The 14,088-nt window shown below is 38.9% G+C and overlaps 1 protein-coding gene across 1 annotated transcript; it reads left to right on the forward strand.

Annotated features, from left to right (window-relative positions):
• Nucleotides 1-529: 529 nt before the first annotated feature.
• lmnb1 (lamin B1) lies at nt 530-13,462 on the forward strand. Its single transcript, XM_069706411.1, has 11 exons — nt 530-1,031; nt 5,663-5,819; nt 5,962-6,087; nt 6,706-6,876; nt 8,065-8,190; nt 9,283-9,503; nt 9,621-9,849; nt 9,982-10,086; nt 10,381-10,500; nt 10,689-10,796; nt 12,312-13,462. Exons 1-11 carry the CDS (start codon nt 676-678, stop codon nt 12,351-12,353), a joined length of 1,761 nt encoding a protein of 586 aa, XP_069562512.1. The 5' UTR covers nt 530-675; the 3' UTR covers nt 12,354-13,462.
• Nucleotides 13,463-14,088: the final 626 nt, after the last annotated feature.

A 14,088-nucleotide genomic window follows, 5' to 3' on the forward strand; every position in this document is an offset into this window, starting at 1 on the left:
TTCTCCGAGACAAAACATTCTGGAAAAACCTTTTTCTGGCCATTGTGTACCAACATAATTCAGGAACAATAGGGGCGATTGAGACTGTATTTCACATTCATCTCAGATTCTGAATTGTCAACACTAATGTCCATCTAGAAATTGTGGTGACTGGTGATTTTATCTATAAAAGTGAATTACTATTTTACACCTGGGTTATTACCATAATATAATAATAAAAAAATAATAACTTTATTTATATAGCACCTTTAAAAACTGAATTTACAAAGTGCTCTACAGAGAAGCAAAACATAGTCATACATAAGTCAAACATATGTGCCACTCAGCCGCTATAATCAGGGTATGAAAATGATCGTGTAAATAGACTGCGCCTACTCCAGACAGTTTCGGCATACATCGGTTACGCTCACGAACATACCCAAAACTTAAAGTCGGTAGAACGCATTGCGTCGAGCCGCGCCATTGGCTGGTGGTACGTGACGTAACATTTTCAATCAGCCGCCATATTAGGAAGCCAACCCCCTCTTTCATGCGGTTAATGACAGACAGGATACACGTCTTGGCTATTTCTTTTTCCGCAGGTATCGGTTTGTCGTTGAGCGCTTCAATAGAATTTGATACACTCGCACAAGTGGTCTGTTGGTTTTGTTTGGTTCTTTAGCCACTTCTCTACTAATGGCGACTGCGGCTGCAACTCCTACCGGTCAAAGAAGCACGTGTGGCAGCGGCGCACCATGGAGCCCGACCAGGATAACCAGGCTGCAAGAGAAACAACAGCTCAGGGACCTCAACGACCGTCTCGCCGTTTACATAGACAAAGTTCGTAGTTTGGAGTCTGAAAACGATGTACTGCACCTACAAATTAACGAGAAGGAAGAAGTGAGGAGTCGGGAGGTGACCGGGCTGAAAGCGTTGTATGAGACGGAGCTCGCCGACGCCAGAAGGTGTTTGGATGACTCCTCCAAAGAGCGGGCCTGGCTGCAGATCGAGTTGGGAACATTCAAATCCGACCATGAGCAGCTTCTACAAAAGTAAGCCCCTGACACTTTAATCAGGTTATTCGGTCTTAATACGAACCGGACCTCAGGATCATTATTAGGATAATCAGCTTCAGGCTGTTTTGCATTTTTGACTGATCATGTAGATCGCAAAAAACAAAACAAAACTTAAACTACTAGTGGGACATTTGAAATACTCGTTGGGGTCCTAAGCAGGAGTCTTAGTTTGCTAATGCATTGACCTGGCTTTGCTTTAGAGCCATTGATAGTTAAGTACAAACACTGGTGCAGTATGGAGTATTTCGGTTTTATTCAGTTTATTATGGTGTACAAGTGTACAACATAATGTCATCATCTATATTTAATTGATCGGATACTGGGTCTTGTGTTTGTACACAAAGCTCCTATGTATTAACCAATATGAATGGGCGTATATTGACATACATCCCACAGAACTCAACAGCAGCAACACGATGTCTACTAAACTATGACTCGGTCTATAGTGGACCAGTTGTTTGCACATTATGTAAATGATTACAGAAAAATGGGTTTACACAGAATTCAAGAGCTCTACTTTGCTAGGAGTGCTGCACAATTTATTTTGTATGATAAACTTTATCACAATGCCGGGCTCTCATTGTTATAGCTGTCAGCCATAGTTCAGACCAGCACATCCGGGAACTTTGGCTTCCAGAAACGTCCCCGCCCCCTTTTGGGGGAAAACATTGGCCTCTCTCCATTGACATCAATGTAAAATAGCCTTACTTAAACCAATCTATTGTAAACCATCAGGTCAAAATTACTTTAAGAATGACACTGTGGCACTATGTCTAGGGGTTATATTTGCCTCTGCCTGCCAGAGAACATGCTGGATAAATGATAACGTTTAATTTCATCCCTCCTTAGTCACATCACTGCAGTCTTCCCTTCTATAGAGTGGTGCCATAGAGCCCTTCCATCAGGATCTTTTTTAGGACATAACGGGGAGATGACTTGCACCAACATCATTGTTGGGGCAAATAACTACACAGCAGCTCTTCGGCATAGTGTTATTATTTAAACCCATTAGTTTAAAGCAGATGTTTGAAGAAAAGTCTCAACTTCCTCCATTGCTCTCAACGCAATCTGCAAATCTTCATCCAGGAACTAAGGATCAAATTACATTTTTTTTATTATTATTATTATTATTTTTTTTTTTAAACTATCTAGCGTCTTCTACGGCAGGTAGAGTGAAAATACAATACCTAAACACAGTGCCGCCGTGTCGTCTTTCAAAGTCATTCTGATCCAGTGGTTCACAAGGGATTGATTTAGTAAGGCTATTTTACGTTAAAGTCTGTGGAAAAAGTCCCAATGTTTTCCTCCAAAAAGGGGCGTGGTGATCAGAACCCGCCCCTGGATGACCAGATGCAGGTCTGATCTATTGGTTTCCATCAGCGCAGCCCCAGCAGCAGTTACTCGCAGCTGTTAACTTAAAGAACATGAATATAACTTAAAGAACATCATCAGATCATGTGGGGTGTTTCCTCCTGAAAGTGTGATTCAGCTGCATTTTCAGAAATAAAGTGCCTGTTAGTTGAACTCTGTCATTAATAGTAGAATGTGTCCTACCAAGTTATTTTTTTCCAAACAGAAGCAAAGCAATATCACCCCTTCCAGATGCATTTATTTTCATGTTGCTTTGGCTGCAACCAATGTAGCTTAAAGCAACTTTGATTTCATGAGCCTATGCATGACAATCAATAGTTCGATAGATGTAGCAGACACACTGAACAGCATATTGTGCATTCTTGAAAGATGTGTTTTCCCTACAACTGTTGTTCAGCCTGGGGAGTCAGGTGTGGAGGTGGGGAGTCTGTTGTTGAACAGAGGATGTATTTTTGTTTCTGTGGGTGGGGAAAGTTGGTGGAGTCATGCACTCTGACAACAGAACAAAGGTGGCACTGGCAGCCTTGTTTGAGTCCATGTGCTTTTGCCCATTAGATAACTTTGTCTATTTATTTTAGCAATTTATCTTGATTGTGGCTAGAGGTCCACAAATAATTGATTTGGCTGATTAATTGGCACTTGATAGATGGTTTTAAATATGATCCATGTCTGCACAACTGATAGTCGCCAATGGCTGCACATCCTCCACCAAAGACAGCAGGAATGTACATCAGTTTTGCGTAGAGGTTCCATACACAAAGTAAGGGAATGTCATTGTGTACCTGAGATCAGAGGCATGTTGGCCATCAGGCATGACAGGACAAATCCCAGTGGTCTACTGCGCTGGTGGACTGTCAACTGTTATTGACACTCATTTCCATACAATTTGTCAAGGTAGATTATATTAGTGATAACTTTTTCATGAAGCAATTATTTGATCCATGAAAAAAATATTATTATAGCAATAAGAAGGAAAAATAATGCCCTAAACCTTTGCGGTCCCAAGGTAATCAACGTAATCAACCAAATCACACCTCAAGATGTTCTGTTACTAATGATAATTCAGAGATACAAAAAACGGCATGCAAAATAGGGGTGCAACCATGTGAGTGTTTCACGGTATGATGACTGTCTCAGGAAATATCATGGTACTCAGTATTTACCATTTCTTATTGTCAATTAAAATTACCCTTAGAACCCGATAGACACAAATTGCATCCAATTCCCACCCCTTCTTCTCAGTTGAATCACAGTCCAACTTTATAGGCCTCGACACCTTCTGGCCCTGACAGACCGCTATGTAGAAATCTCCCGGCAGGGAGCACTTTGCGAGTGCACGAAACCTTTGCTTGCATGCGGCACAATAAAACATTTTTCGTACACATTTGTGCTTTACCTCCACTGCTACAGCTCAATCCTCGGAGACACACTTGATTAGATTCCCAAATATTTTCTGGGCAGTTTATACATTCCTGTGTTGTCCTTGAAAACAATTTAAGAAACAGCATTCTTATTGGAACATGTTGGTTTTATCGTATATTGCTGTAAAAGTGTCTCGGGTATTTCTCATGCACTCATAGTCTAGCTGAGCATGTTACATTCACTTTGGGTGAAGGCAGGGTACACCCTGGACCACTGACCGTATATAAAAGTGGTCTGAAAAATGAGGCAGATGCGGAAGGGCCTTAAGATGTGATACCACTAGGTTACACTAGAGGTTGGCTCCAAAAAACGTCAGCTCCACTTTTTATGAAACATAGCAGAGGAGATCGAGTGCAACCGTCAATAAAACGCTCACACTGAGCTGAAATTAAACGGGTGCACAGATATTAAGTTGATACCATAATATTTTTTTCTGTTATAGGTGTACAATTTATTTTTCAGACAATGAAACACTGAATCTGCATTGTAGTATGTAACATTACTTTTTGTTTAAATTTGTTTATACACTACTGTTATTTACCTGACTGTTGCTGATTGTTTAAGGAAATTCACCGGCCACTACACAGAATTACACGTATTTGGCGGATGGAAGGTATTAGTTTCCAACCCTGGTGCATACATAGAGTGCATACATAGAGTCTTCCTCCTAGCAATTTGCAGTCATGTTGTCTTCCAATAGTGATGCTCAGGAGTATCGCTGAACTATACCAACTAACAGTAGTTGGTACTGCTCCACCTTGTAGATTTAAAGGCTGCACCCACATTTTGAGCTCCAAAACGAGGGAAATTGAAGTTTTCCAAAGGTCTCATGGAATAAGGCTTTTCTAGCCCCCTGTAGAATGAAGAGAATTGAACGAAGACCGGTGACGTCACTACACAGACTACATTGTGACGTTAACAAATGTTATAAAAACTAAGGAAAGGTGTTTCTGGATCATGTTTATATATTGTTTATTCTTTGCATGGTAGAGTTTTAACCTGCATTTGTGGATGTAGTGATGAACTGTATTCACAGACAATGTTTGTTTTTGTTCTTAGAAGTTTTTCTTAGCCCAGACTAAGATTTCCTCAAGACATTTGTGTCTGTTTTTAATGTAGTGCTGCCTGAGGGCCCGAAGATCACAGCCATCCAACATGGGTTGTCAGCCCTGTCCTTTGCGTACAGAGATTTCTCCAGATTCTCTGAATCTTTTAATGATATAATGAACTGTAGATGTTGAAATCGGCAAATTCTTTGCAATTTTACGTTGAGGAACATTATCCCTAGATTGTTGCACTATTTTCCCATGCAGTCTTTTCACAGTGATGAACTTCTCCCCGTCTTCGCTGCTGAGAGTGCTGTTTTTATACCCAATCATGGTACTGATCTGTTGCCAATTAACCTAATTAGCTGTAAGATGTTCCACCACGTGTTTCTTTTATCTTTACCCAACTTTTCCACTCATTTATTGCCCTTCTCCCAACTTTTTTTTTTAGATTTGTTGGCATCAAATTCAAAATAAGCACATATTCTTCATAAAATAATAACATTTCTCTGTTTCAACTTTTGATATGTTGTCTTTGGTATATTTGCAATTAAGTATCGATATATGGGATTTTCAAATCATTGCATTCTGTTTTTATCTACATTTTACACAGCGTCCCAACTGTTTCGTAAATGGGGTTTAATATACATGTGTCTGTGCAGCTGTCACACACACACATAAATAACCTTGTCTTGCACTTCTACTTATTTATGCCTGACTGTTCCATTGTCATCCATATATACTCATCATGCCTTGTCCACCTTCCAGCTACAACAAGAAGGACTCTGAGGCAGCAGGAGCGCAGGCCAAACTTAAGGACTTGGAGGCTCAGCTGAACTCGAAAGAGGCCATGCTGGCTACTGCGCTGTCTGAGAAGAGGTCCCTCGAGGCCACACTGGCTGACCTGCAGGACCAGCTCCAGGAGGTATAGCACTGCTGTGGCTTGAAAATGATCACATTTTGAAAAAAATCATCTTTGCCCATTTACCTCCTCCTTTGGAACATTAATTTTCCATTTGTCTAGACTTGATTTTAAAGCACTGCCTGTTGTTTTGATGTGTTGTCAGCTGGATACAGGTCTTGCTCAGGCCAAGAAGCACCATGCAGATGAGATGCTCCTGCGCGTTGACTTGGAAAACCGCTGCCAGAGTCTGACTGAGGAATTGCACTTCCGTAAGAGCATGCATGACGGGGTGAGAATCATTCTTCTTATTAAGTCACAGTAGATACAACTCTGGTGCAGACTATATGGCATACAGTGTAAATGACTTGATGATGCAGAGCAGTTGTGTGACTTAGTTCTGAATCCATTATAATCTGAACTGTGGTTCTGAGTGCTGTAGCTGCAGAACGGTGTTCTCCCGTTCGATCATTCTCCTTTCTTTGTTGTCAGTGGTAGTTTTTTTGTTTGTTTTTTTAACTGAAGTTTAGTTCGTTAGTATTGAGGTGGAAAAGACATGGATACATGTACAATACTTTGTTGTTGGATATATTCATTGTTGATTTGGCTCTGTTCATAGGATCTATTGTCAAGATGAAAACATTTTGAACATCACCAGAGTCATTCTTTAACATCCGCTAGATGTGACTCCCTGAGACTTAAGGAAATGCTGTTGGAGAAATGGAGCCACAACCGCATGATGACAATGAGTTTAAATTAGGGTTATGTGTCTTATTTGTTTGTTTTGTTCCTTTAAATGAATGAATCACTTTCTTTTATATTTCATTTATTTTAACAGACTAACTTTAAGTGAACAGGATCATCAAACCTGAAAATACAGTCTGAATAATGACTGTGTGCTGTGCTACAGGAAGTGAAGGAGGCCCGGCAGCGGTATGAGACACGACTGGTGGAGGTGGATTCTGGACGGAAGGAAGAGTATGAATATAAACTAACTCAGGCCTTGGCAGACATGAGGGCTCAGAATGAGGAGCAGATCCAGATCTACAAGGACAACATGGAGAGCACCTACGTATCCAAAGTATGAACACACACACTCTCTCTCTCTCCATATGTGTTCAATTAATGTTTACCCATTATAATCCATTATATGTGAAAAGGCCTCTGTAGGAGGAGAAATGTGGACTGACTGTCTCGTACAGTGAAAGGTAATAACATATCTCCACATCTGCCCCCATATCTTGGGGGGCAAGTGTGGGGTTAATCGCCCCATCTCTGATCTCAGATGGTCCTGGACATCCAGGAGCGAACAGCCCAAACACGGGTTACAATCCCAGAAACACTCCAAGAAATAAATGCAGAACTTGGACAGCAAAGCTGTTGTCTAGTCCTTGGAGTGTTAGTGTAGTGTTTATTCAAAACCATAATGCTTAGTAAAGCAATGAAAATAATTGTTCAAAACTTGTATTATTGAAAAATATAATTATAGATTGAGTACTATAATATAACCAATTATTTGTCGGCATGTCGGCACTCGTGAGTGCGTAAGTGTGCTCTTGAGTGCATAGATTCTTTTCTTACCCAAGAACAAATCCCAAATAAGACAACATTGTGAATGCCGGAATCTTTATAAAAACTGTTAGTATAAATTTCTTCTTGAGAACAGTTGGTAAATGAGGCCCACAGAGAGCAGGAAATGTGGCTGTGATTGAGGAGTATGTGAATATAGGGGGGACAAGTTCGTCTTTGTTAGTTACTTGGCTGTGACTGACTTTGACGGTGACAATCTTTCAGACTGTGTTTGATGCACTATGTTGAAATAGAAGGTTGTTTTTCATTTGCGGTTTTTTTTTAAAATTATTATTATTATTTTTTACTTTCTTTCTTACTGCATGAAAATTAAAAACAAACCTAAGGCTTGATAAAAGGAAATAATTATTTGTTTGACTTCACTCAGGTGGTCAAGAAAATACTACAAGCATACCTACTCCATAATAAACATTAAGATGATATTGCCAAAATACTATCATAGGCCTTATTTCGTATTTTCACAAAGCAGTTAAAATCATCTATGCAAGTAATAAACAATCTGTCATGAATTTTTTTTCGCAGTAAATTAAAACTGCAACATAACAAACAGCACTTCGTGCATGTCAGGAAATGACAGACACCGCACATTTCCTCTTTTTAGAGTGTGAGAAGGAAACCGTGTTGAGAGAAACCGTGTTGACGCTGCCGACCCTCAAACCATATTTGTGTTTGTCTCCAGCTTGAAGACCTGCATTGGTTATCCGAGACGAACGGAGCATCAGCGAACATGGCCAGAGAGGAGCTCCGAGAGTCCGCCCTGAGGATAGACAGCCTCAACACCCAGCTGGCAGGACTGCAAAAGGAGGTTGACATTTTATCTTATTCTTAAAGTTTTTATTTTTTGCACAGAAATTAGAATTTGTTTCTTAAGCAGCAGAATTTAAAAACCCTGTAAAAGCCAACAAAGTTGGCAACTGCACTTACAAAAGTCTTAGTGTGCATGGTGTGTTAAGATAAAGCCAACTCCCTTTAGATCAGTGCTGACCTGAAGATACCCCACCACCCATTTATGATATGGAATTCCAGAGCTGACCACGAATAACAAATTATCTGTTTGTTGTGGCATACGAGTACCATAACAACAATATTATGAATATAAAAAAGAAAACGATAAAGAAAATATCTTTTTTTTTTTTTTTTTTAGATTGACAAGTTTATTTTTCCAACATAATGCTATTTAGAGTGAAAACATCTCCAGAATAAATGCATTTAATTATTGTTAAGCTGTTTCCATTATCCATAAATTCATAAATGTTTAATATGCAAAATAGTTCATGCTAGCCTATGTCTTCATTTGACAATGTGTGAATTAAGGTGCTTCTTACACACTCACCTTATTGCCAAAGCTTTGTTCAAGGCAGCTTCCCACTTTGGTGTATGAGCATAGAATGCATAATGTTGGTATAGAATCCTGTGAATTAGCGAGATGTTTGGCAGATAGCGATATCGAGTCAGTCGACCCTTGCAGTGTCATTCTCCTGTTATGGCACTTTGTGTGTTCTTTAAAAAGTCATCAGAGCAACAGCAATTATGACATTTTCTTATCTATCTTTTACCAAAAAAATCATGCTTTTTAAAAAAATATATATATATATTTTTTAAATTCCTTCCATAGCTAGCATTCACACCAAAGGCTGTTGAGGCATTTTGCTTCAGGTAATGGTGGGATGTGAAGTGTAGTGTAAACATTAGAGAAAAACGTTGACTAAACAAATACACTCTCAGCTGTGTTACTCAGCAATGTTTCACAGAAGGTTGAATTTTTATTGTGATACTTTTTACTAAAGTAGATCTGAAAGCTTGTAAAATGACACAATAGACCTTTTAGTCTTTGCCAGTTCTGTGACAGTTGTGCAACATTTCCATCTCCGACTGTGACCTTCTTGTATACATTCAGAATCATGGATGGCGTGAGCGTATAATGGAGCTGGAGGCAGCTCTGGCACAGGAGAAAGACATGAGTCGCATGCTGCTGGCAGAGAAAGACCGCGAGGTAGCTCAGATCCAGGCCAAGATGCAGCAACAGCTGAATGAGTACGAACAGCTGCTGGATGTTAAACTAGCCCTGGACATGGAGATCAATGCCTACCGCAAACTTCTGGAGGGAGAAGAAGAAAGGTAAGGACCCACAAAGTTGCGCTTGCATAGTTACATTTCTTGTCTTCTGGCAACACATGTTGAGGCGCTTTAGTGGCCTGGATATCGAGAGATAACTGCGGCGTTTCCCTCCCCTAGACTGAAGCTGTCTCCCAGTCCTTCATCTCGCGTCACAGTGTCTCGAGCCTCATCCAGCAGTCACAGCGTGCGGACAACTCAGGGAAAGAGGAAACGTGTCGACGTGGAGGAACGGGAAGCCAGCAGCTCGGTGTCCATCGCTCACTCTGCTTCAGCCACAGGATCAATTTGCATCGACGAGATTGACACGGATGGCAAGTTTATGTGCTTCTACAACAGCGGAGTTGAGGTGAGCTCCTGAGTTTTTGTGTATTAAATGCTTTTATATGCTTCATGTACATCTTTTATTTTGAGATGTGGTGTAATTTTTGTGTATTAAATACATGTCTTTGTTGCGTTAATGACTGTCTGTCTATCTCAGGACCAAGCTATGGGAGGTTATGAGATGATTAAGACTATTGGAAATACTACAGCCACCTACAAGTTTACACCCAAATATGTCTTGAAGGCTGGCCACAAAGTGATGGTAAGCGTTTGTCTGTACTTAAATTGTTATAATTTTCAACTGTAAGCATGTGGCACGTTAGGAATCCTCTTGTCCGACAGAAATTATAAATGTCATATCCAGGTTTGAGTCATTTCTATCATACAATTTTGTTTTTAGAAATTTAGAGAGAAAGAAGTTTTTCCTTTTCTTCCTTTAGTGGTCTGACAGTGTAGCGAGCCAGCAGACACACAGAGACACCATTTTGTGCATGTTCTTGGTCACTCAATGTGATATTACATTGAATATAAGGGCTTTTCCGTCCGCTGTGAGTAGATTTGGGCATCCGATGCTGGTGTGAGCTCCAAACCTCCCACAGACCTGGTGTGGAAGAACCATTTCTCTTGGGGATCAGGGGAAGACGTCCATGTCGTGCTGATCAACCCTCAGGGAGAGGTGACATCATCCACACACAAACATCTATCCACCATCTCAAAGTCATGTCACTCCCTCAGTGCTCTGTCTGTTGACGTGTTGACGTGTTGACGTGTGTGTGTGTGTGTGTGTGTGTGTGTGTGTGTGTGTGTGTGTGTGTGTGTGTGTGTGTGTGTGTGTGTGTGTGTGTGTGTGTGCGTGTGTGTTAGGAGGTGGCAAAGAGGACCACTACCTACAAGACAGGAGTAGAAGAAGAGCAGGGTGAAGACGACGATAATGGAGTAGAGGTCATTGAAGAAGATCTGTTCCATCAACAGGTGAGGCTTCAGCTGAGTACAGAGTAGTTTTAGGATACAAGTCCTATAAAATGCACATGTATTAGCAGTATAAGGTTTTTAAGATATGATAACCATCCCATGGTATTCGGTATTTTGCAATTATTATTTGTTAAAATTACCCTTAAAGGAATGAAAAAACAAGGTTTTTTTGATAGAACAAATGCTTTACTATGAAATCAGAAACTGTTTCTTTTAATTAAAATACATCTCCCTTTTCAAAATGTATGAATGCATTCATGTAAAATGACATGCTTATTTATTAGCAGGCAATAGTCCAACATATTGCAGTTTTTCTCAACAACACAGAGACAACACTTAAACCACAGCAGCCACAGGTTTCTCATACTTAGATTTTTCATATTAGTCTTGATATCAAGGGTGAAAAAAAATTGTCTTATGAAATTGTTGTGTTTTTTTATATTTAAACCACTACATGTTGTCAGTAGAGATATCGTGTAGCGGAGATTGTCTAAAATCGGTCAATATCTGACTGAGCAATTTAAAAATATTGGCTTCTTGCCTGGCGGACATAAATACCCTTGCTTTATTCGGTTATATCTTGAACATCTTTTCACCCCCAAATTTTGAATTATTGCTTTGAAAAGTACAAATTATTTATCTTGTTAAAAGTTATTTATGCCTTTATTTGACAGTATCATTTGAAATTGGAAGGGTGTGAGGGGGGGGAAGAGAGCAAGTAAATGGGCATTTCAAACAAAACTACTATTTGAATTGTAATCGAATATCCTAAGCAGGCATCTTTTAGGTGCTTTACTGCCACCTTCTGACGGGAGTTACACATTACAACCAGGGGCTGGTTAAAAAAAACAACTAATTGCTTTTGTAGATTATAACGACTTTTCAAATATTCAAAATCCGTGCCCCATTCCTAGTGAATGACTGAGGGGCCCAAACCAGGGACTCGCATTCGCATTATGTGCAGTGGCAAATAAGCAAATAATAAATAAATATAAAACAAAGTTGTATGTTGGTGTTCATATCTTAGGTACAAGGCTTTAATGCTTCTCTGTCATTGTTGTTGGACAATATCGGTGTACAAAAGCACCATGAAATAGAATTTATATCTCAACAACAAAAATTCCCGGGAAAACATTTTGTAGCTGTGAACATTCTGCCCTTCACAACGTTGCTCTCACTATTCTGTGCACCAAGCTCTACTGGATCTTTCATGATTGGTGATGCCATTTTCCAAGAGAGTTGATTGGTCAGCAGGCAGTGCCTTCATATGTTTTGAGCTGTTATCTCGAATTTCACCCACTCTGAAGCCAGTTAAGTCTGCAGCATAAGTTACGGTGGCAATGTATCGGGGTGAAGGACCTTCATAGTCCGGAAAATCCAGGGTTAAACACCAAGTTACCTCGTTAACTAAAAATCCTACTACGTAGTACAACCCTCACTCAATTAGGCCTGTCTCAGCCTGATTGTAGCTTTGTGTTTTGAATGGGACTATAATTGTTTTTCCTGATTCTGCAGGGAGACTCTCGCACTGCTAAAAGAGGCTGCTCCATCATGTGAATCAACTGGACCAACCAGCCACCATCACCTCCTCTGAGCCCAGCCGGTCTGCTGCCAACTGTAATACGAGAACTATTTTTCTATCTTTCTTAGTGTATTTCAGTAAAATATACGATTTTATTTCTTTGGTCGTCATAAAAATGCAAAACTACTTTTTGTACATGTTTTCATGTTAAAAAACCAAAATGTTTATTATTGGCGAATGAACACAATTTTGCATTTGATGTTCCGAACTCTTTCTTTCTTGAAACTAAGCAACAAATAGCTAAACTCAAGGGCGGTTGGTAATTTCTTTTATTTAATGTTTTTATTTTTAATCTTAATATCATTGTACACTATTTTAGACCTTTAAATGTACAAGAAAAGCCACAAGATGTCAGTGATTAGGTTTGGGGTGGTTTAGATCAGTGTTTTAAGTAGCAAAAAACCTACTGTATGATTTTTTTTTTATTTTTATAAAGTAAATAAAAAAATTAACATTGAAAGGACATGTTCACTAAAAGTTCTATGGTAACAGGAAATAATGTAATTCATTACTTCCTCCCATTAGTCTGGGCCTGGACTTGACAAAATGTCAGAATTATAACACTGAATCCTCTGTTTAATGGCATTCATTTGGTAGAGTAGAAAAAAGTGAAAATGCCATGATTGTCTTCATAAAGAAGTCAAAGGAGAGTTTGTTGCAGTTGTTGAGTCACCTTAAAGACCTTATGTGTAGTATTGAAAATGGCTTTACCAATTTCTGGTAGAAGTATCCACCATAGAGTAAAATATTTAATCCTAGACACTACAAAAAATAACTGAAAGCAATAGCCTGCACTGATTTTTAACAGATTGTCTCATTTTTCTGTGAATTGGAATAATTTGGCAGATGTTGTAATTACTTTCTACACACAGGGGTATTTAATGTGTTATCATGCAGTTCATGAGTTTTTCTTCTCTGTGGACTTAAAAAAAAAAAAAAAAAAAAAAAACCTGCACCACTAATTAAGAAATGTTGATTGTATTAATCCTTGATATTTGAAGCCTTTGAAGTACTTTGTATATGTGTTACTATGCATGCTATAGCTGTAATCTTCATAGTTGAATTATTAAATGTTTTCTTGTAATTGTTTTACTTTTTTCTTTCATCATTTCACAGGTAAAATACACACAAAGTGCCATATCAACAGGAAATAACACTGCAAGAGTCAACTGAATCAATATTACTACTTGTCTTCAACCCTGTTTCTAAAAAAGTGAAAAATGTAGATTAAAAAAAAAAAACTGAATACAAATGATTTCTTGGCTTTACAGAAGAAACGGTGACTAATATAGTGCCGTATACCTAATATAATAATATCAGCAGTCAAAATAAGAGCTTTAGATACTCTTTAATTAACGTTAATTCACACAGATATGTGCATGCACAAAAACCAAGTGCAGTCTCTTTCAACTTGACGTGTATAAAAATTATTTTAGCATACAGTAATATGTAATCACTTCCATTGATAATAAGCATTTAATTAGAAAATGTTAATGTGAAAAAAAAAAAAAAGAAATCCTTTAAACTCCCAACACTTGTTTTTCTACTTGTTCCGGTATTCTTCAATGCAGTTTTATTTTATGATGATACAGGAGCAGAAGTTATTTTTGGTAATAATGCAAGTTTTGATGACTTAACACAACATCTGCTGATGAAATTTTTTTTCCAAAAAAATTTGCAAGCTCACGCAAATATGGCAGTTTGCTTGAA

Source organism: Brachyistius frenatus, unplaced genomic scaffold, assembly GCF_029030835.1.
Source record: "Brachyistius frenatus isolate BFR_SWC_R1_liver_20210118 unplaced genomic scaffold, ASM2903083v1 Contig_3, whole genome shotgun sequence".
Classification (NCBI taxonomy): Eukaryota; Metazoa; Chordata; class Actinopteri; family Embiotocidae; genus Brachyistius; species Brachyistius frenatus.